General features: G+C 41.9%; 1 protein-coding gene across 2 annotated transcripts in view; it reads right to left on the bottom strand.

Annotated features, from left to right (window-relative positions):
- The window catches only part of LOC138747970 (dyslexia-associated protein KIAA0319-like), a 160,756-nt gene that overhangs the window by 105,350 nt on the left and 33,612 nt on the right, over positions 1-21,794 (bottom strand). For both annotated transcript variants that reach the window (XM_069907641.1, XM_069907633.1), the window contains exon 3: positions 13,895-14,655. In XM_069907641.1, coding sequence (XP_069763742.1) covers positions 13,895-14,655 — 761 coding nt within the window. The remainder of the gene's footprint in view (positions 1-13,894; positions 14,656-21,794) is intronic.

The raw sequence follows: 21,794 nt of genomic DNA, 5'->3' as shown, positions 1-21,794 counted from the left end.
TGTGTCTTTAAGAAAGGCTATTGTTTGTAGTGTTACCATAGTGACTATGATGTAATATGTCATAATATTCAGGCAAACTAAGAGCTTGCATCTCATTCTTCGATGAACTATGAAGGGGATGTGAGCATGAGATAATTTTCCTTGAATTAGTCTTATTTCTTCTTGTATCTCTCTTTGAAGTTAAATATTGTTATATTTTTAAACAGTGTTTATTCATCATTATGAAAATATTAATGCAAACTTATGTAAAATGCTTATCCGTCTTATCATTAATTAAAGCTACATAAAGCTGCATCTACAAAGTTTGTTTTATCGGATTAAAAGATAGTAATTCAGAATATCACCGCTCAAGTTTCCTTGAAGATGACACGTTTTGAAATTATGATATATTAAAGTTGTCTATAGATGGGTCAGTAAGTTTGCAGATGGTACAAAAGTTGAAAGAGTTGTAGGTGGTGCTGAAGGTTGTTGTAGGTTACAAAAGGTATAGAGAGGATGCAGAGTTGGGTGGAAAATTGGCAATGGAGTTCAATCCTGGTGATGCTGTTTAGAAGGTAAAACCAGAAGGCGGAGTACAGGGTTAATGGTCGAATAGTTAACAGTGTGGATGCACAGAGGAACATTGGGGTTCAAATCCACACAGCTCTGAAGGTTCCTGCACTGGTGGATAGGTTAGTTGAGAAGGCCAATGGGATGTTGGCTTCATTAAGGGCAGCATGGTTGGTGTAGAGGTTAGCGCAATGCCTTTACAGTGCCAGCCAATGGGGCCAGGGTTCAAATCCCACGCTGTCTGTAAGGATTTTGTACGCTCTCCCCACGTCTGTGTGGATTTTCCCCATGGGCTCTGGTTGTAGGTAAATTGGGTGGCACAAACTCATGGGCCGAAATGGCCTGTTACCGTGTGGTATGTCTAAACTAAATTACCAGTAATAGGGGGGTTGAGCTCCAGAGTTGAGAGGTCATGCTGCAACTCTGAACATTTCTAGTGAGACCACACTTAAGAGAATTGTGTTCAGTTCTGGTCACCAGAAAGGACGTGGAAGCTACGGAGAGGGTGCAGAGGAGATTTTCCATGATGTTGCCTAGACTGGAAAATGAGTCTTATGAGGTAAGGTTAGCAGAGATGATGTCTACAGGATTATTAAAGATTGTCTGTCAGTGCCTTTTTCCCAGGATGAGAAAAGCAAACACCAGGAGAGATCTCTACAAAATGAAGGGAGAAAGGTTTAGGGGAGACATCAGAGGTTTTTTTTTTAAAAACACCAAGAGTTGTGGGTGCCTGAAATGCCTTGTCAGGGATAGTGGTGGAGGCTGAAACATTAGGGGCATATAATTAGACAGGCACATGGATGGAAGAAAACTAGAGTTATGAGGCAGGAAGGAATATATGGGTCGGCATAACATCGAGGGCCAAAGGGCCTGTGCGGTGCTGTAATGTTCTGTTCCCTGTTCTTCCCAGTTTTTAGGCTAACAGTGGGACAAATATGGAGACAAAAGACTGCATATGTTGGAATCTAAGAAGGAAGAAACTGCTGTAGGAACACAACAGGTCAGGCCACATCCATGGAGGGAAATGGATAGTCAACGTTTTGGGTCAAAACCCTGTTTCAGGTCCTCTGAGTATCTCTGCCTGGGCCCAACCAATTTCTTCCCTGCTTCCCCCACAATGTTCAGACATGTACATGGTCGTGCCCCGGTACTTATCCATCTTATCGGTCACTTTCGGGAGGCACGGTTGACGTAGTAGTTAGCGCAACACTATCACTGTGCCAGCAAACAGGTGCCGGGGTTCAAATCCTGCAACGTCTGTAAGGAGTTTGAACATTCTCCCCGTGTCTGTGTGAGTTTTTTTTTCCACGGGGGCTCCGGTTTCCTCCCACCTTTCAAAATATATTGGGGTTGTAGGTCAGCTGGGTGTCAGGCTCGTGGGCCAGAAGGACCTGTTACCATGCTGTATGTCTAAATTAAAAAAATTAAATCCAATACTGCCAGCACCACCTGCTCCCAATGTGATCACAGTTAAACTGCCAGGACTGAATTATTGCTTAGAGACAGTCATGCAAGACTACCGCAGCAATCTGGAGACTGGAGCATTTCATTCAAATTGTTCCTCAGACTGAAACGTTTTTCTATTTTCTGGATGTATTATTGCTGATAGGAAAGACAATGATAAGTATATAGTGTAAACTCCTGCCTGCAAGTAATTGACAGAATACCATATAACCATAATCATATAACCATTACAGCACAGAAACATGCCATCTTGGCCCTTCTAGTCTGTACCGAACCAAGTACTCTCCTCTAGTCCCACCTACCTGCACCCTGCCCATAATCCTCCATGCCCCTCCTATCCATATACCTATCCAATTTTTCCATAAATGGCAAAATTAACCCTTCCACCACTACTTCCCCCGGAAGTTCATTCCACACAGCCGCCACTCTCTGAGTGAAGAAGTTCCCCCTTATGTTACTTCTAAACTTTTGCCCCTTAACTCTCAACTTATGACCTCTTGTTTCAATCTCTCCTACCCTCAAGGGAAAAAGCCTACCCACATCAACTCTATCTATCTCTCTCATAATCTTAAATACCTCTATCAAATCCCCCCTCAACCTTCTATATTCCAAATGTGATTTATAAAGGCCAGCAGACCAAAAGCCTACAAACACCAGGCAAGTTCAGGCAACATCTATGAAGAGAGGAACAGAGTTAACATTTCAGATTGACAGGCCTCCAATGGAAATGGAAAATGTTAGGAATCAGGTTGCCAAATGGGAGAAGTAGCTAATTCTGGCTATTTAAATAAAAACAAAATGCTGGAGAGTGAAGAACTTTTTTCAAGTTAGGCATCCCTCGAAGAAATTCCACCGATTTTTTGCAGTAGAATGGGGTAAAGCGGACACTGTGGCTGAAGCAAAGACACAATGCCGGAAAAACTCAGCAGGTCAAACAGCATACTTTGTATAGCAAAGGTGCCTATCTTGGAAGAAGTGGGCAGCATGGTTGACGTAGCAGCTAGCACAAAGCCTTCACAGTGCCAGCGATTGGGAATGGGGTTCGAATCCTGTGTTGTCTGTAAGGAGTTTGTACAATCTCCCCAAGTCTGCGTGGGTTTTCCCCAGGGGCTCCGGTTTCCTCCCTCCCTTCAAAACATACTGGAGGTCGTAGGCTAATTGAATGTAACTGTGAGGCACAGGTTCGTGGGCCAAAGTGGCCTGTTACTGTGTTGTATGTCTAAAAAAAATTATTTTTTTATTTTTTTTTTATTTAAAATTTAGCTAAAAATTATAAATTGAATTGGGTATAATTAGATGGCATGGGCTCGTGAGCCGAAATGACCAGTTACTGTGCAGCATGTCTACATTTGAATTTATAAATTCTCCTCCACTCCCCGAAGGGCGTTCTCTGGGAATCTCTCTCATTGCTCCCCCTCTGTCATTCCTGCTGATCTCAAGCTTTATTACCCCCTGCCCTTCCCACTCACCATTTTATTCAGATGCCTTCCTACGTTTTGCTCATACCTTCGTGAAGTGCTCAAACTTGAAACATTGGTTATGTACCTTTACCTTTGCTAAATAAATCTTTGCACTGCATCTGCAGGCTTTCATGTTTTAAGCCAGCCATTTAAACCCTCGCTGCCCAATTACACCCAAATTAACCTCCAATCCTGGACATTTTGAAGGGTGGGTGGAAACTCGAGCACTCAGAGGACACCCTCACAGACAGAGAACAAACAAGCCTCTGACAGACAATGTTGAATTATAAGCATCGAGCACAGGAAACCATATTAGAAGAGAAACAAAGTGATTGCCCTTTTACCTGGACAAATCACCTTCAATATTCTCTCTCAGCCAGCAATATTTGTATCATTTGATTTCTCTTGGTATCCACCCTATCACGAAGCATACAATCCAGTGATCACTGGGGGGGAGGGGGGGGGGAAATCAGAGGTGGAAAGAGTGAGCAAATCAAAGTTTGGGGGAGTCACTATCTCAGAGGAACTTTCCTGGACCCAACACACCAATGGTATTGTGAAGAAAGCAATCAGGGCCTCGACTTCCTAAAGGTAAAGGTTCCATTATTGTCATATAACACTACATTTCAAATGTAAGATGCATGAAATTCTAACTTTTCTCTACTGTAAGGCAAACAGAATCACCATTTTGTCCAGCGCCCCTCACAGAAACTGACGGCACCTGGTGTTCCTAGGCGGTCTCCCCTCCACATACTGACCAGGCCTGAGCCTGCTTAGCTTTGGACAATCTCAGGCGTATTCAGGCCATTAGGTGCTGTGTTTTTGGAGTTTGCGGAGGATTGGTATGACTCCAGAAACCCTGGCAAATTTTTTACAGCGGTGTGGTGGAAAGTGTGCTAACTGGCATCTTGTGTGCATCACGGTCTGGTATGGGGACACCAACACCCCTGAGCGTAAAACCCTCCAAAAGGTACTGGACACAGCCCAAGACATCACAGGCCAAACCCTCCCCACTATCAAGTACATCTACAGGGAATGCTGCCATTGGAGGGCAGCAGCAATCATCAAAGACCCACCAACACCCAGCACATGCTGTTTTCACTGCTGCCATTAGGAAAGGTATCAGGGCCATAAGACTCGTACCACCATGTTCAAGACTAGCTGCTACCCCTCCACCAACAGACTCCTCAACAGTAAACTCAATCAGGGACTCATTTAAGGACTCTTACTTGTGCACCTTATTGATTTTTTTTTATTCTCTCTGTATTGCACAGTGTGGTGAATCTCTGCTGAGCTGTCAGTCTCCCTCTTGCCTAGCCTTGCCTTACTGACATTGGCTGTGTATTATCTCTACCATTAAAGACACTCCCCTTGGATATAACTCTATATGCACTTATTGTCTTTCATTATTTTACCATGAGTTTCTGCTAATAAAAGCCATGATTATTGTTTGACTACATCGTCTTTGTCTACTTCATCAACTGGCACTTCAATTTTATTAGCAGAAATGGATGCAGCGCTCAAGCCAGAACAGCTGATAATTGACCAGTCTGCCCCAAGGGCCAGAGAAATTTTCAACCACTGGAATACTTGCTTCGACTACTACATGGCTCAAAACAACGTGGTCGATGAGGCAATACAGTGGGACCACCTGAACTCCCTGTGGGGTGAGGCCCCTTTTGCTGTAACGCAAAGAGCTACCACTCTGGCTATAGCCCAGGAACATCTGACCGCTTACGATGCAGGGCCATAGAACATGGTGCTTGCTTGACATCAGTTGCTGACTAGATGCCAAAAACCCGGGGAAAGTGATGCTGTCTATGCATTACCCCTCGACTCACTGGCAAATGAATGTGATGTCAGGGCAGTCAATGTGCAACACCACAATGCCTTGAAGCTGGATGCTTTTGCTAACTAATCGACTCCAATTACATCCATCAAAGTCTTCTGGAGATGGAGCCCCTAATCTATGACCGGGCAGTCACTCTATCCAAAACACTGAGAAGTGCCTTGCGGTCCAGTGAAATGCTAGAAACTGAAAGGGAAACATCGAGGAGGGCTGGAACCCCCGAAGGAAAAAAAAAGGTTGAACCCCTGGCAAATGCTACTTCTGTGATAAGAGCTGGCACCCCAGACAGAAGTGCCTGGCTCAATTTGCTACCTGCAGCTATTGTGGGAAAGTTAGCCACTTTGCTAAAGCGTGTAAGGCGAAAAGTACTCCCACTGATAAGAAGAGAAGCGCCAAGAAAATTCATCCTGGAGCTGCAGGAATGGAAGACAACTGTGAAAAGAAGGAATCTTCAGATGAGCAGGCTAAATTGACTTCAAGTAATAGCGAGATGAGATCCACACAAAGTTCCCCTGTGATAGCTCAATTGACTGTAAAGCTTGGGGGATGTTACAGACTGGAACGGTCGACTATGAAGGGGGAGGTGAATGGTGAGACTCTCGATTGCTTAATAGACTCGGAGTACTGACAGCTATATCAACGAGAAGGTCGCCAAAGCTTTAGAGAAATTTAAGAAATTCCTAGCAGCTAAAGAACTCAACCTTACATTTAACGAGGGCAAATGTGTTTTCAACGCAACAGAGCTACGCATTCTGGGCTACATTGTTCGCAAGGGCAAAATCCGCCCCGATCCTGTAAGAATGGCTCCCCTTAAGAAGTTACCAACCCCAGACTCAGCAAAAGCCCTTAAAAGGTGTATGGGATTCTTTTCCTACTACTGCAAATGGGTACATGACTACGCTACGAAAGTACACCCTCTGTTTGACACAAAATCTTTCCCTCCCTCCAACAGCTTTGAAAGCTTTCGAGAGAATTAAAGCTGATCTTGCCAAAGCTGCACTCTCGTCCATTGACGAGGATGTCCTTTTCCAAGTGGAAACTGACGCCTCAGATTGTGCTTTGGCAGGAATCCTTAATCAAAAAGGCAGACCGGTGGCGTTCTTCTCCCGCACATTACGCAGACCTGAACTTAAACATCATCCTACCATTGAAAAAGAAGGCAAGGCTATCATTGAAGCTGTTCGTTACTCAAGACACTTCTTAGCTGGCAGAAAATTTGCCCTGATCACTGATCAGAAATCTGTAGCATACATGTTCAGTACTAAACACAAAAGTAAAATCAAAAACGATAAGATGGCACGCTGGCGAATAGAATGCTCAACTTATAATTATGAGATCCTGTACAGACCTGGCAGGTTAAATGATCCCTCTGACGCATTGTCACGAGCTGCTGCCAGTGCTCAGCTTGAGGGACTAAAGGAGATCTATAGCAGACTGTGCCACCCAGGGATCACAAGATTCTTCCACTATATAAGGGCTAACAACTTTCCTTACTCCCTGGAGAAAGTCAGAAAATTGACTAAAAGCTGTCCTATTTGCGCAGACTGCAAAACGCAATACTTTAAAGCTCCGGAGGCTACTCTCATCAAGGCAACCCGACCTTTTGAGAGGATCAGCTTAGATTTTAAAGGGCTGTTACCTTCCAACAACAAAAATGTTTATTTCCTTACTGTAATCGACGAATATTCAAGGTTTCCCTTCGCAATTCCCTGCCCTGGCATCTCATCAGTGTCTGTCATTAAGGCACTTGACAGAATTTTCAGTATTTTTGGTTTTCCCAGTTACATTCATACAGACAGAGGCTCAGCATTCATGAGCGCTGAACTGCACCAAGCCCTGCTACAAAAGGGGATTGCCACCAGCCGTACCACGAGCTACAATCCATAGGGCAACGGGCAGGTCAAAAGGGCTAACGCTACAGTCTGGAAGACCGTTAACCTTGCGTTAAAGACACATGGTTACCCTGTTACCCGGTGGCAGGAGGTGCTACATTCTATTCGGTCTTTATGGTGTACTGCAACAAATCATGAACGTATGTTTGCTTTTTCTAGGAAATCAGGAACTGTGATGCACTGACCAGCCTGTTTATCTGAGCCTGGAACTGTACTGCTGAAGAGCCACGCTAGGACACGTAAAACGGATCCTCTAGTCCAACCAGTTCAGCTACTGCATACTAACCCCAATTATGCTCATGTTAAATTCCCAGATGGGAGCACTGACACTGTACCTCTGAGAGACTTGGCCCCGCCTGGTTCACCCCTTCCTCACACCCCTACTGAGAATGAGCCTGAGAGATTGGACTCACCACCCCCCCCACCCCAGCCTGTGACCCCTAGTAAGCATTCAAATGGCCATGCTGAGGCCTCACGCTGGCGATTCTGGAATTCTGGACCAGGTCCAGAAGTCAGACCTTCGAGTCTCCAGTATTCATAAACATCTTATTTATTCCAATTGCTCTGCTAGATACTGGCCTTGTTTTGGCTGTGTCAGTAAATTCTCAATGCCATTTATTGTATCAATGTATTGCTTGCTTTAAATTGCCTGTCTGCTTAAATTTTACCTCGCAGCTGTCCCTTTAATTTTAACACTTCTTCTGCTGGGGTGAAGACAGTGGTGAATCTCTGCTGAGCTGTCAGTCTCCCTCTTGCCTAGCCTTGCCTTACTGACATTGGCCGTGTATTATCTCTACCATTAAAGACACTCCCCTTGGGTATAACCTTATGCACTCATTGTCTTTCATTATTGTACCATGAGTTTCTGCTAATAAAAGCCATGATTATTGTTTGACCACATCATCTTTGTCTACTTCATTAACTGGCACTTCACACAGCCAGTTTGTTTACATTTGTTATCTGTTTACAGTTATTTGTTTTCCTGTATATGCTGTGTACAGTTCTATTTGCACTATCAATTGGTGGTTTTGCTGCTACGCCCGCAGGAAAAAGAATTTCTGGCTTGTGTGTAATATGTAAGTACTCTGACAATAAATCCGAAATTTGAAAGGTGAAATTTGAATCTGGTCTCCAACCTTGCACAGATATTTCTCTCGGTCTCCACACCATCGCAGATACTTTTCCTGGTCTCGGCCCTATCGTGGTTATTTCTCCCGGTCTCCGCCCTATCGTGGATATTTCTCCCGGTTTCCGCCCTATCGTGGATATTTCTCCCGGTCTCCGCCCTATCGTGGATATTTCTCCCGGTCTCCGCCCTATCGTGGATATTTCTCCCGGTCTCCGCCCTATCGTGGATATTTCTCCCGGTCTCCGCCCTATCGTGGATATTTCTCCCGGTTTCCGCCCTATCGTGGATATTTCTCCCGGTTTCCGCCCTATCGTGGATATTTCTCCCGGTTTCCGCCCTATCGTGGATATTTCTCCCGGTTTCCGCCCTATCGTGGATATTTCTCCCGGTCTCCGCCCTATCGTGGATATTTCTCCTGGTCTCTGCCCTATCGTGGATATTTCTCCTGGTCTCCACCCTATCGTGGATATTTCTCCTAGTCTCCGCCCTATCGCAGACATTTCTCCTGGTCTCGGCCCTATGGCAGATATTTCTCCTGGCCTTGGCCCTATCGCGGATATTTCTCCTGGTCTCGGCCCTATCACGGATATTTTTCCAGTCTCCACCCTATCACAGATATTTCTCTTGGTCTGAGACATACAACATGGTAACAGGCCATTTCAGACCACGATCCCACGTGGCCCATTTACACCCAATTGATCTACAACACTGGTACGTTTTGAACAGTGGGAGGAAACCAGAGCCATCGGGGAAAAACCGTGCAGACACGGGGGTGAACATACAAACTCCTTACAGACAGCGTGGGATTCGAACCCTGGTCCTGATCGCTGGCACAATAACAGCGTTGCATTAAATGCTATGCCAACCATGCTACCCTTGGTCTCTCATTGTCCACCCCCTCTTTACATCTTCTTTCTGGTTTATGACTTCCAGGAGAGGAGGAATTAATAACTCTTTAAATGTTTTATTGGGAATCCATCCTCTCCAGGCGTTTTATTGTTCAGCAGCTTTTTAAATATATCCTGTACTTCCTCTATTTCAAATTGTTTTATCAGCTTGTTTTGCTCCTCTTCTTGCAATTTCGGCAATTCAATTTTAGCTAAAAACTCTTCTATTTTATCATCTTTCCCCTCATTCTCGGTTTGGTATAATTGTTCATAAAATTCCTTAAGGTTCTCATTAATCTCCATTGGATTATATTTGTTTGTCCTTTTTCCTTGATGCCAATACAATTCTTTTAGCTTGTTCTGTTTTAAGTTGCCAGGCTAATATTCTGTGTGTTTTTTTCTCCTAGCTCATAATACTTTTGCTTTATTTTCATTATGTTCTTCTCCATCTTATACGTTTGTAATGTTTTGTTTTTTTTTGTCCGCCAATTCTCTTCTTTCTGTTATATTGTCCCTTGTTGCTAGTTCTTTTTCTGTACTTACTATCTCCCTTTCCAACTGTTCTATTTCCTGATTGTAGTCCTTTTTCATCTTAGTTACATAACTTAACATCTGCCCTCTAATGAAGGCTTTCATTGCATCCCGTAATATAAATTTGTCTTTCATTGATTCTGTATTTATTTCAAAGAACATTTTAATTTGGCATTCAATAAATTCTCTAAATTCCTGCCTTTTAAGTAGCATGGAGTTTAATCTCCATCTATATGTTCTTGGTGTGATGTCCTCCAGTTCTATTGCGAATAACAGGGGTGAGTGATCAGATAGCAATCTAGCTTTATATTTTGTTTTCCTAACTCTCCCTTGAATATGGGCCAACAACAAAAACATATCAATCATTGAGTATGTTTTATGCCTACTCGAATAATATGAGTATTCCTTCTCTCTTGGGTGCTGTCTCCTCCATATATCCATAAGTTTAATTTCCTGCATTGATTTAACCATACATTTGGCCACTTTATTCTTTTTGCTCGTCTTTTGTCCAGTTTATCCAACATTGGATCCAAATTAAGGTTAAAATCCCCTCCTATCAATATATTCTCCTGCATATCTACAAAAGAAATCTTGCATACACTTTTGATCCTCTTCATTAGGTGCATATATATTGAGCAAATTCCAGAATTCTGAATATATCTGACACTTTATCATTGCATACCTCCCTGCTGGATCTATTATTTCCTCCTCTATTTTGACTGGTACATTTTTATTAATTAATATAGCTACACCTCTGGCTTTTGAATTATATGATGCTGCAGCTACATGCCCTACCCAGTCTCTCCTTAATTTATTATGTTCCACTTCAGTTAGATGCGTTTCCTGCACAAATGCTATGTCTATTTTTCTTTTTTCAGGAAATTTAATAGCCTTTTTTCATTTAATTTGGTTATGTATTCCATTAATATTTATAGTCATATAGTTCATCATGGCCATCTCATATTCTGTTTACACCTCATTTCCGCTTCCTTACCACCACCATCCCCCTTTTCCCCATTTTCATTTCTCAGTTTTCCCTTTTTGAACTCAATGTATGACAACACTTTTAAAACATAAAATACTTCAACAACTCCCACATCTAAATTTCCCTTAACCCCAAATGTCCCCCCCTCTCTGAGTTTCCCCTTATCCCTTGCCAGGCAACCACAACCCTCTCCATTTGGATTGCGAACCCACTCGCAAGCGTCAACTGATTTCGCAGTGACAGTTATTCTCTCCCACCCAACCCCCGCCTCCCAGAAAAGACTTTTATCTTCACATATAAGAAAGCTCACCCTCTTTTTTTATGCCCTTACTTCCTTTCTTCCCTTTTCTTTCCCTTCTTTAGTTCTTACTTATACATTATTTTTACATCTTTATATGTATTTTGTCATCGTTCTTGTTACATCTCTTCATCTCTCCTTCTGTCCTGCAGGCATTCTGCAAATTCTCATGCTTCCTCTGGATACGAGAACAGTCTGTTTTGCTCCCCCGGGATAAATATTTTAAGCACAGCTGGATATCTTAACATAAATTTATAACCTTTTTTCCATAGAATCAATCTTGTTGTATTAAACTCCTTCCTCTTCTTTAAGAGTTCAAAACTTATGTCTGGGTAAAAAAATATTTTTGACCCTTGTATTCCAATGGTTTATTGTCTTCTCTAATTTTATTCCTTGCCCTCTCCAGTATATTTTCTCTTGTTATGTATCTCAGAAATTTTAGTAAAACGGATCTTGGTTTTTGTTGTGACTGTGGTTTCGGAGCTAGTGTTCTGTGTGCCCTTTCTATTTCCATTCCTTCCTGTATTTCTGGCATTCCCAGGACCTTTGGGATCCATTCTTTTATAAATTATTTCATATTTGTGCCTTCTTCATCTTCCTTTAGGCCCACTATCTTTATGTTGTTTCGCCTACTATAGTTTTCCATTATATCAATTTTCTGAGCTAACAACTCTTGTGACTCTAACTTTTTTGTCACTTTCTTCCAATTTTCTTCTCCAGTCATTCACTTCCATTTCTACAGCCATTTCTCGTTCTTCCACATTTTCTAATCTTTTCCATATTTCTGTCATGACCAACTCTATTCTACTCACTTTTTCTTCTGTACTTTTCATTTCACTAAATTCTAATGTCAACCATTCTTTTAATGCTCCTATTTGTTCTTGAAAATTTTTTTAATCTATATTCTGTCCATCTATTTTACCTTCTATATCTGTGCAGAGCTTGGTCTTCTTCTTCCTCTTCTTCTATGTCTACACCTGTGTTTGTGTCTTCTACTTCTCTTCCTTGTATCTGTGTCTCTTCTGACTTTCCTGTTGAGCTGCTTGCCTCACTTTACTGGGCTTCTTCTTGCTTGGCTTTTTGCTGTTGGTCCTCTTCTTCTGAGCTAGTCATTTGTTGGGCCTCCTGTTGCTATTCTTCTTTCCTATCATTCCCTTCCCTGTCGCTTTCCTCTTCTTCCAGCTGAGAGCCCTGGTGTCGGGTATCCCTCAGCTGGTCGCGCTGTGTTTGCTCGCTCCTCAGCTGGGTCCCCCTCCCGTCGGTGTTCTCTTTTTCCTTAGTGAGCACACTGTGTGCTTTTGTTTGGCTCAGAGAGCCATTTTTGCAGTCCAGCAGTTGGGAGGTCGCCACTCTGCGGGGTCGTCACCAACCTTGGGGTACGGGCTCTCTTCGCCACGACGGCTCCCTGTTTCTTCATGCAGGTAAGGCCTTCTCCTTTCTCTTCTGGTGTCCTTTCTTTTTTTCCCCCATTGTTTTTACTTTTTCCTTCTTGGGTGCCATTTTCTTTCTTTTCTCCACAACTTTATCTTTTATTTGTTATGTTTTGTATTTCTTGAACTTTGTATTTTCTTCACTTTATTTCTTCTTTTCTGGAGAGGGCTGGTATTCTCCTACTGGCCACTACTCCATCACATGACTCCTCCCCCATAAAACAGGTTTGATTTCAAGCTTTATTCAGCTTTAATGGAAGGTCAGGACCTGAAGAACTATCTTTACCTTCCACTGACATGGCTGGGGTCGGCTAAGGATTTTCTGTATCCCCAAATCCCAGCACCTGAGATTTATTTTCTTTGCTTTTCAACTCCACTGTGTTGGAGTGTTCTGTAATGAACACCAAGGTAAGTGGCCCACCATCACAACCAACTCCTCTTTCTCTCAGATCATTATTCAAGTGCATCTCAGCACATTTGAAGTGGCTTACCAGTGGGTATTTCTTCCCTGAAAGCCAAAGGGGAGAAATACCATGAGAGGAATTTTGAAAGACTTAACAAAATAGTGAGAGATGGGAATCAGACTTAAATGAGGAAGTTTGGTCTGAACTAGGTCAGGATAGTAGGACCTAACACAATAAGTGTAAAATATTGATTAGTACAATATAATTTTCTGCATTAATTATATCTCACACCAAATTAAAATCAGACCCATCAGACTGATATTTTAGATGTGGCAAAGAGGTGGGAACTTTTGTTGACATTCAACCTGGCTTTGTTCTAAAATGAGACCTTTTTCATTCGATCTACAAAATTTCTTAGAGCAGATTACAGGAACTCAATTTCCACAAAACCCAGAATTATTTTTACTGGTGAATAATACAGGGATAAGACCTGAAATAAAACTATCCAAACATCAGTCAGAATTTGTTAAAATTGCATTGGCAGTGGCCAGAAAATGTATAGCAGTTGCTTGGAAATCTGATTCACATCTAGGTATGGCCCGTTGGAACGCGGAAATGCAGAGCTGTATTCCCCTCGAGAAGATTACCTACAGCTTAAGAAATAAGCATGACATATTTTTACAAGCTTGGCGTCCACATTTACAAATCTGAGGTGTAAATCTTTAATTGTGTTCTTCCTAGCCCTCGAGACCTGCGTCGATCCTCTCCAAAGAAAATTAAACTGACTATGAATTTGTGGTCCGCAGAGTGTGCAGCACTGATCATCCATCCGTTCTGCTTTATCTTTTTCTTGCTTTTCTCTCTAATATCTATCTTTTCTTGGGTGGTCGGGGGAGAACCATCATGGATTTACTTTTGTACTTGTATTTTTTAATTTTGTAGTTCACTGCTTGCATGGTCAAAATTTTTAAATAGGCTATTAAAAAAAGACACAATGGTAAGATTTGAAAACCTACCTCCTGGGCACCGCTGTTAGCTTCATTTGAGCTGTAGTGAAGATCATCTTTACGCACCACCTCCAACGGGAGAAATGTCCTAACATAGTTTGCCTCTTCCTTTGTCTCATCTTGCCACTCTCCTTGACGAGATCCATTAACCAGAAGGGCCAGATCTGAAGGGATTCTGCTACTAATTCCAGCCAAATTAACCTCCTCATTTTCATCACCGACTCCACCAGCCTTCACTGGAGAAGTATCAAGATCATATTTACTGTTCCACATCAGCCACCCTTTTGAACCAAGCATCTGCTTCTTGATGGAGTCCCGCACACTCTCATCGGAAGTGGGCATTCCTTTGTAATCTCCTGGGGCATCTGCTGCTATAGGGTCATCAAGGCTCAGGTGTTCAGTGTACAGATCTTCCAGCTCACTGTTCCTCTCCATTAACTCTCCCTGCATCCCCGTTGAATATCCTTGGTCTTTATAAGAGGCTTCCTGCGTGCTTAACTTCTCAGGTGGTAACCTTTGCACAAAGGTTAAATAAGATTCCACAGTGCTGGTCTTTGGTTCACACTCCTTCTCCTGGTGGCAGCTCATAATGTAACAATGTCCCTCAAACATCCATGCCAAGTCACAGTTCGGGAAGTCACAACAAGCTGATATGCACTCGGACATTGAAATGGCCGGAGGAACTCGCAGGATTTTGGACGTCTCCAGATTGGGAGAAACTATAGCATCGGAATACTGAACTGTTTCACTGCAATAATCTGAGAAGGTACCTGTAAAAATATGATAAGCCACAGCTGAAATGACATTGAATATTATACGTACTAAGCAAAGAGGAATAGTCCTAATCCATTGGTTCTAAAATGAATGAAATCTCACAAGGATAGGTGGTGGGTAATTTTCAACTTTGCAATTATACAGGGAAAGCACATTCTTGCATTTACATCCCATTGAGCTTTCCCGCCATGGGGCAACATGCAGTCAGATACTGCGTAGTTTAATGCTGATGGGATAACGTTTGCTGCCTGGGAGGAGACGGTTTTGTGACTAATTAATGTCAGATTGTGCTGGAATATACAAATCCATGCATCTGTATGTTCGGAGAGCCCCTCGATCCTCAATGTAGGTGGCTGACCTTAGGATATCCCAGACCACTGTGAAGCTCCTTTTGAGTTGAAGAAAGGTAGGCAGTCAGTATGGCATGAGCCCATGAAATGAAGCCCATAAAGGCGCAACACCTTTACAGAGCCAGCGATCGGGACCAGACCAGGATTCAAATCCCTCACTGCCTGTAAGGAGTTTGTACGTTCTCCCTGTGTCTGTGTGGGTTTTCTCCAGGGGCTCCTGTTTCCTCCCACTGCTCAAAACGTACTGGGGGTGTAGGTTAATGGGGTATAAATTGGGCAGCATGGGCTTGTGGGCCGAAATGGTGTATGTCTATAAAAAAAATTGTTTAAAGTGGCCAGCTATTCAGTTTTAACAATGTTAGCCAAGGAAAAAATATTGGCTAAATTACACAGATTTGAATAAGACTAATAATGTTTTTATCAACAACCTTTAAGGATATTCTTCTAAAATGGATGAAAGTTCACAATCTCAGGGTATCCCAATTTTTTTTCCATAACCAATGACGATAAACACTTAAACAATGCAAACTCCCACAACCAGCAGCCTGATAAATGACCAAATCATGTTGTCATTCAGTTAGCAAAGCACTAAATATTGGGCAGAGAAATGGAAATCAAAAATGCTATGATTTCAATTTTAGAAATTGCAGTGAAATATATGACAGGGTTTTCAAGCACGAGTTGAATCAAACAGCCAATCAAGACAAACAAACTGGCGTTAAGTGGATCAGACTGTAAAGGAAATGCAATTATGTTATCATGGTAGCTGCATTTATACAACCATCTCCAGATGGCAAAGATGGTGAGTACAAGATATCATGCTTGATTCAGCTACTGAGGCTGCTATAGATTTCTGTTTTCATCTTGAGCATAAGCTTGATGTACAAGGCAGATTCACTCCCTGGAAAAGTGAAGAGACGACCGATGAAAGCAATTTTTTTTTTTTTTAAATTTGATTACAGAACGAATTTGAGCCACACCTCATCAAAGGTCCTGGTGAGAAGGAGAGGGGTGGGGATTGAGCATGTACCTGAACACAACTGTCAAAGCACAAGGCAAAAATTATTTCAGAGCATACATTGTGGTTTATAACTGTTCCACAAAAAAAAAGAGAAAAATATAAAACAACAAATTCAACAAAGTGTAAAGCACTCACTTGTAGTTGGATAACTGGGCTGGTAATGCAATAGCCTGATCAGGAAATAGCTCTTCCTATTTCAGGTGGTATAAATCAGTGTTTCATAATTTGTTTTCATTAAAGGGTGATTGCTCATATCCTATTGTTTGCAAAGCAATTGAGAACAAGGCCTTTGTCATATTAATAGTGTACAAAATGTCGTGCAGAGTAGATAACGTATCATTAAGTCAGTGCAGGGGTTAAAGTGTATTTCACACACTCGAGCAGTTTGTTTGTAGCTTTGTTTAACATTTTTATGCTGTTTCCTAGCAACATCTTTGCTTCAAGGTTATAGCTAGCTTTTCTCTGTTGCTAAAGAGAAAAGAGTTTTAGTTTATTTTGTGCTGCGAAATGGAGGAATCATAAAAGGTCTGACAATTTCTATTGACCATCTATCAACATTTTAATAGCCTGTAACAACATATAGCAATTGATAATAATGTTAACAATGTTTCATATCATTTAATAAACTTCGGAAAACTCAACTTTAGTACAAATTGGTTTGAATGAGTCATAGACAACAAGAAGAATCCTTTATCTTCCAAGTAACTATAATATAGTTTCTCCAGTCAACACAGGCTAGATAATGCATCAAGTCAGATGCACAAGGCTAATAAGGGTTTATTTCATTGTGTGCTAAGTAGTGTTTAACTTTATCAAATAAATGCACTAAAAAAAATCCACCAAATTTAGATTCCAAAAATATAGAAAGATCAGTTAGTTTATGGAAAAGTAGTGTGGAAGCAAGGGTCTGTCCAGTTTAGATTAATATTGATTAATATTTACATGTGAAACATGATAGGCTGCAGACACTTTGATTGTGGGAAACAAACTCAGCTGGTCTTTCCAGCATCTATAGGAGGCAATGATATATTTTTCAGGCCTGAGCCCTTCTTCAAGGAAAAAAAATTAGAAAAGGCAGAAGCAGAATATGTCAGAAAGTCCCAGAATTAAAACAATGGGGGAGGAATCCAGACCAACAAAAAGTGTTAATTGAATGTGGTAAGAGACTAGGTAGAATTAATCATGTCTTTGCGAACGGAGACGGGGAATAGAGAGACGACAGGGGAAGCTGAGGGGTGGGGGGTGGTGAATGAAAGCCAGAGAAGTCGATATTAATGCCTGCAGGGTGCCCAGTTTGAAGATGAGGTGTTTTTCCTCCAGTTTACGGGTGCTCTCGGTCTGGCAGCACATGAAACCATGGACAGACATGTCGTCAAAAGAATGGGATGGAGAATTGAAATGAGTGGCGACATGTGCCTTATGAAAGAAAACAATTTACATGTAAACTATGTTTACGTGCCTCGTGAAAGAATACTGAGATGGGTGCAGATACCCCAGATCAGTGGAAACGACACCCTGGATAGCAAATTTCCACCAGCCCCAGTTTCTCCAAAATCATGCAACTTACAAGAATGAAGGGAATCAAAACTGTAAAAAGCCCAAGGGGAGGAGGAAACATCAGTGAATGGTCCACAATATAGACCAGAAGACACAGGAGCAGAAATAGGTTATTCAGCCCATCGAGTCTGCCCAACCATGGGGCAAAATGTAGATAGATATTGCATAGCTTAATACTGATGGGATCACGTTTGCTGCCTAGGAGAAGATGGCTTTGTGACCAGTTAATGTTAGAGAGTGTTGGAATATACAAATCCATGGATCTGTACGTTTGGAGATCCTCCTTCAAACATGTGCATTAAATAAAGGGGATTTACTGAAGAAAAGTCCAAGTCCTTCTTTCTTCGAGAAAGTAGACCACTGCCAGAGATCTCGCCCCAGAACCTGTATGAGGCCTTGATACCGATTCTTCCCAATAGACAAAGCAGCACAAATATTTTAATTACCCATTTAGTTGAAGGCCAGCCCAGTAGCGTAGTAGTTATCACAATGCTATTACAGCAGCAGTGACCTTGGTTCGAATCCCGTGCTGTAACTTCATACATTCTCCCTGCGACTGCGTGAGTTTACTCTGGGTGTTCCAATTTCTTCCCATCTGGGGTATCTGTCGGCACAGGTTCGTGGGCCAGAGGCGCCTGTTACCGTGCGTGCTTCAGGGGTGGTCAACCTTTTACATTCCATCCATGAAATTTTTCACGCACAAGTTCAGATGTGCTGCTTACTATCTGTTTGGGCAACATCCGATGGCATATATGTCCATGGTCCCATAATTATTCAGTTACTGCAAACAAGTCCACAGCAATTGAGAAAAATGACCCCTAGCTAAAGGAAATTGAACACTGTATACCCAAACTGATACAGCTGCCCTGCACTCTTCCCACAGCCCTGTATCAGACCCAATTAATCCCACTGCCCTGTGCTCTCCCCACAACCTCGTGTCAGTCTCCACACTGATCCCAATACCCCGCTCTCTACCTACAGCCCCATGTCAGTCCCCACATTGATCCTACTGCCCCGCTCTCTCCCCACACTGATCCCACTGACCTGCTCTCTCCCCACACTGATCCCACTGACCCGCTCTCTCCCCACACTGATCCCACTGACCCGCTCTCTCCCCACACTGATCCCACTGACCTGCTCTCTCCCCACACTGATCCCACTGACCCGCTGTCTCCCCACACTGATCCCACTGACCCACTCTCTCCCCACACTGATCCCACTGACCCACTCTCTCCCCACACTGATCCCACTGACCCGCTCTCTCCCCACAGCCCCATGTTAGTCCCCACACTAATTCCACTGCCCCGGTCTCCCCACAGTTCCATGTTGATCCACAAACTGATCCCTATTTTCAAATTAAATGTTTACAGATACTCTACTATATATAGGACACTGTACTGTACTTAACTGTTAATACTTTTTGCAAGTGTAGACTTAATTTTTAAATTATTATTACAGGAGTGCATTGTGCCACTTTTGGCCCATGTGCCATAGGTTGGCCATCCCTGCCAATTCTGTATGTCTAAATTAAACATTTTTTTTAGATTAAATTCACCACGTCCTTTTAGAAAGGAATTAGAAGTCCGAATGGTGGAGAGGAGATTTACCACGATGTTTCCTGAATTGGAAAATAAGTTTTATGAGGCAAGGTTAGTAGAGCTGGGAATTTTCTCTTTGGAGCGAAGAAGGATGAGAGGAGACTTAATAGAGGACTACAAGGTTATGAGAGGCATAGGTAGGGTAGACAGCTAGTGCCTGTTTCCCAGGGCACCAATTGCAAACACCAAAGGGCATGAGTAGAAAGTGAAGGGAAGAGATTTGGGGAAATGTCAGGGGTAAGTTTGTTTTTTTTTATATACACACACACACACACACACACACACACACACACACACACACACACACACACACACACACACACACACACACAGTTGTGGGTATCTGGAATGCCTTCCTGGGAATGGTGGTAGAGGCTGAAGCATTAGGGGCATTTGAGAGACTCTTAGACAGACATATGGATGAAAGAAAAATAAAAGGTTATGGGATAGGGAGAGTTATTAATGAACCTTTTTCTAAAGTTAATGTGGATTATGTTGGCCCATTGCCCAAGACAAAATCTGGGAATCAGTATTTATTAACTGTCATGAGTACATCCTCCCGGTTTTCAGAAGCAATACCACTTAGAAATATTAAAGCTAAAGCTGTGTCAAAAAGCTCTTATAATTTTATATTTACTTTAGTCAGTTTGCCTAAAGAGATTCAATCAGATCAAAGAAGTAATTTCATGTCATGGCTATTTCAGCAGATAGTTTAAAAATTAGGAGCTAACCAAATCACATCATCTGCATATCATCCAGAATCTCAAGGGGTCTTGGAGAGGTTCCATTCAACCCTCAAAAACATGATGAGGACCTATTGTTTTGAGAATGAGAAGGCCTGGGATGAGGGTGTCCATTTGTTTTTGTTTGCAGTGAGAGAGTCTGTACTAGAATCATTAGGCTTCAGCCCTTTTGAGCTGGTGTTTAGACACCAGGTTAGAGGATCTTTAGGGTTGTAGAAGGAACAATGAGTTAATAAGAATGTGCGGTTATGTTTCAAAGTTTGAAGATAAATTGTTTGACAAATTTTCAAAAGCAAACCTTACTGTTAATTTAGCTCAAACTGAACTTGGCCATGCTACTGTGACTCATCTTGGATATGTTGTTGGTCAAGGCAAGTTGGTGCATGTTAAGGCAAAGATTCAGATGATTTCTATGTTTCCCACTCCCACAGGTAAGAAAGCTGTTAGAAAGTTTTCAGGAATGGTTGGGTATTATCGAAAGTTCTGTAAAAAAACAAAAATTTGCTGATGTCGCCCTTCCTATGACTAACCTTCTGAAGAAGGGCTTTAAGGAGCCATGTTCTTTAGCAGTAGATGCTAGTGATGAAGCTGCAGGTGAATATTCATCATCCAGTGGCTTATTTGTCCAAGAAATTCAATGAACATCAAAAGAATTATTCTACCATAGATAAAGAATTATTGACCCTTGTACTGGTTTTGCAGCATTTTGATGTTAGCATCTGCACAGCTCAGGGACTACTTGTTGTGTATACTGACCATTATTCCTTAGTGTTCTTGAGTAAAATAAAAAAAAATAAAAAATAGCCAATTGTTAAACTGAAGTCTAATTCTGCAGGAATATGATTTAATGATAATTCATATTAAAGGCAAGGATAATGTAATTGTTGATTGCCTTTCAAGATGTTAAATTTACAATGTTTCACAGAAATTTGAAACCTATTATTTGTATTCATTGCTGAAAAAAATTATATTTGTCTGTATTATATCATGCAACAATAGTGAATGTATTCTTTCAAACATTGTAGGTTGCAGTTAAAATTTTGCTCTTGCAGAGCAACATTTTCTTTGTCGGGGGAGGTATTATGTGCTCCCATTTCATTTATTGAATGTCACTTTAGGGGCTGCAAACATTCATACCTGTGGAGAGACTGGGGGAAACAGCTGGTACAGAATATACCTAAAAGCTGATTCTTGCCAGGAAGAGAAATAACATTTTGTTGCTTTATCCAGGAACACAGATGGGGAGAGCAACACATGAGTGGGATACCAAAGAAACAGCAAATATGACCACCAGGCATCTAATCAACACAGAGGTGGAGTGACTTGCTGTGAAATGGACAATTTGGATGATTCTCCTTGTCAGGGGAATTACTGAACCACCGTGACCGAAGAAAATGTCACTTTGATTGACCCATATCTGGGTCAAAGAAGCAGTGCAATTGCTGCATTAGATCATGACTATTGTGATGGTCATTTCTACTGACCCATGCCTGGGTCTTAGAAGCATTGTAGAAGTCACATCCTTCATTTCCCCTACGCAAAGAAAAGGAGAGTTGTGATAATCATTCATATGACATTTCTCCAGAAGAAACTTGACCAGGATTCATGAGTTTTCAGCAGTCCAATCACTCAGTTTAAAACCCTGAGTTTCAACACAGGATTTCTAAGACTGAACTGTGAAATTACTTTCCAGAATTGTGCCTAAGCTGTAATGGTTTGGGTATTCCATGCAACACACATAGTTGGGGTTAAGTTCAGATAAATTGTTATATTATTAGTAATTATTAATAAATAGTGTTTTAAAAGAAAACCAGTAACAGTCTCTTGGTGAATTTCTATTGCTGCCGGTCTGAGACATAACACCAC

This window comes from Narcine bancroftii, chromosome 1 (genome assembly GCF_036971445.1).
Source record: "Narcine bancroftii isolate sNarBan1 chromosome 1, sNarBan1.hap1, whole genome shotgun sequence".
NCBI lineage: Eukaryota > Metazoa > Chordata > Chondrichthyes > Torpediniformes > Narcinidae > Narcine > Narcine bancroftii.
The sequence above is the reverse complement of the archived record's forward strand: the minus strand, read 5'-3'. Positions and strand labels throughout refer to the sequence as shown.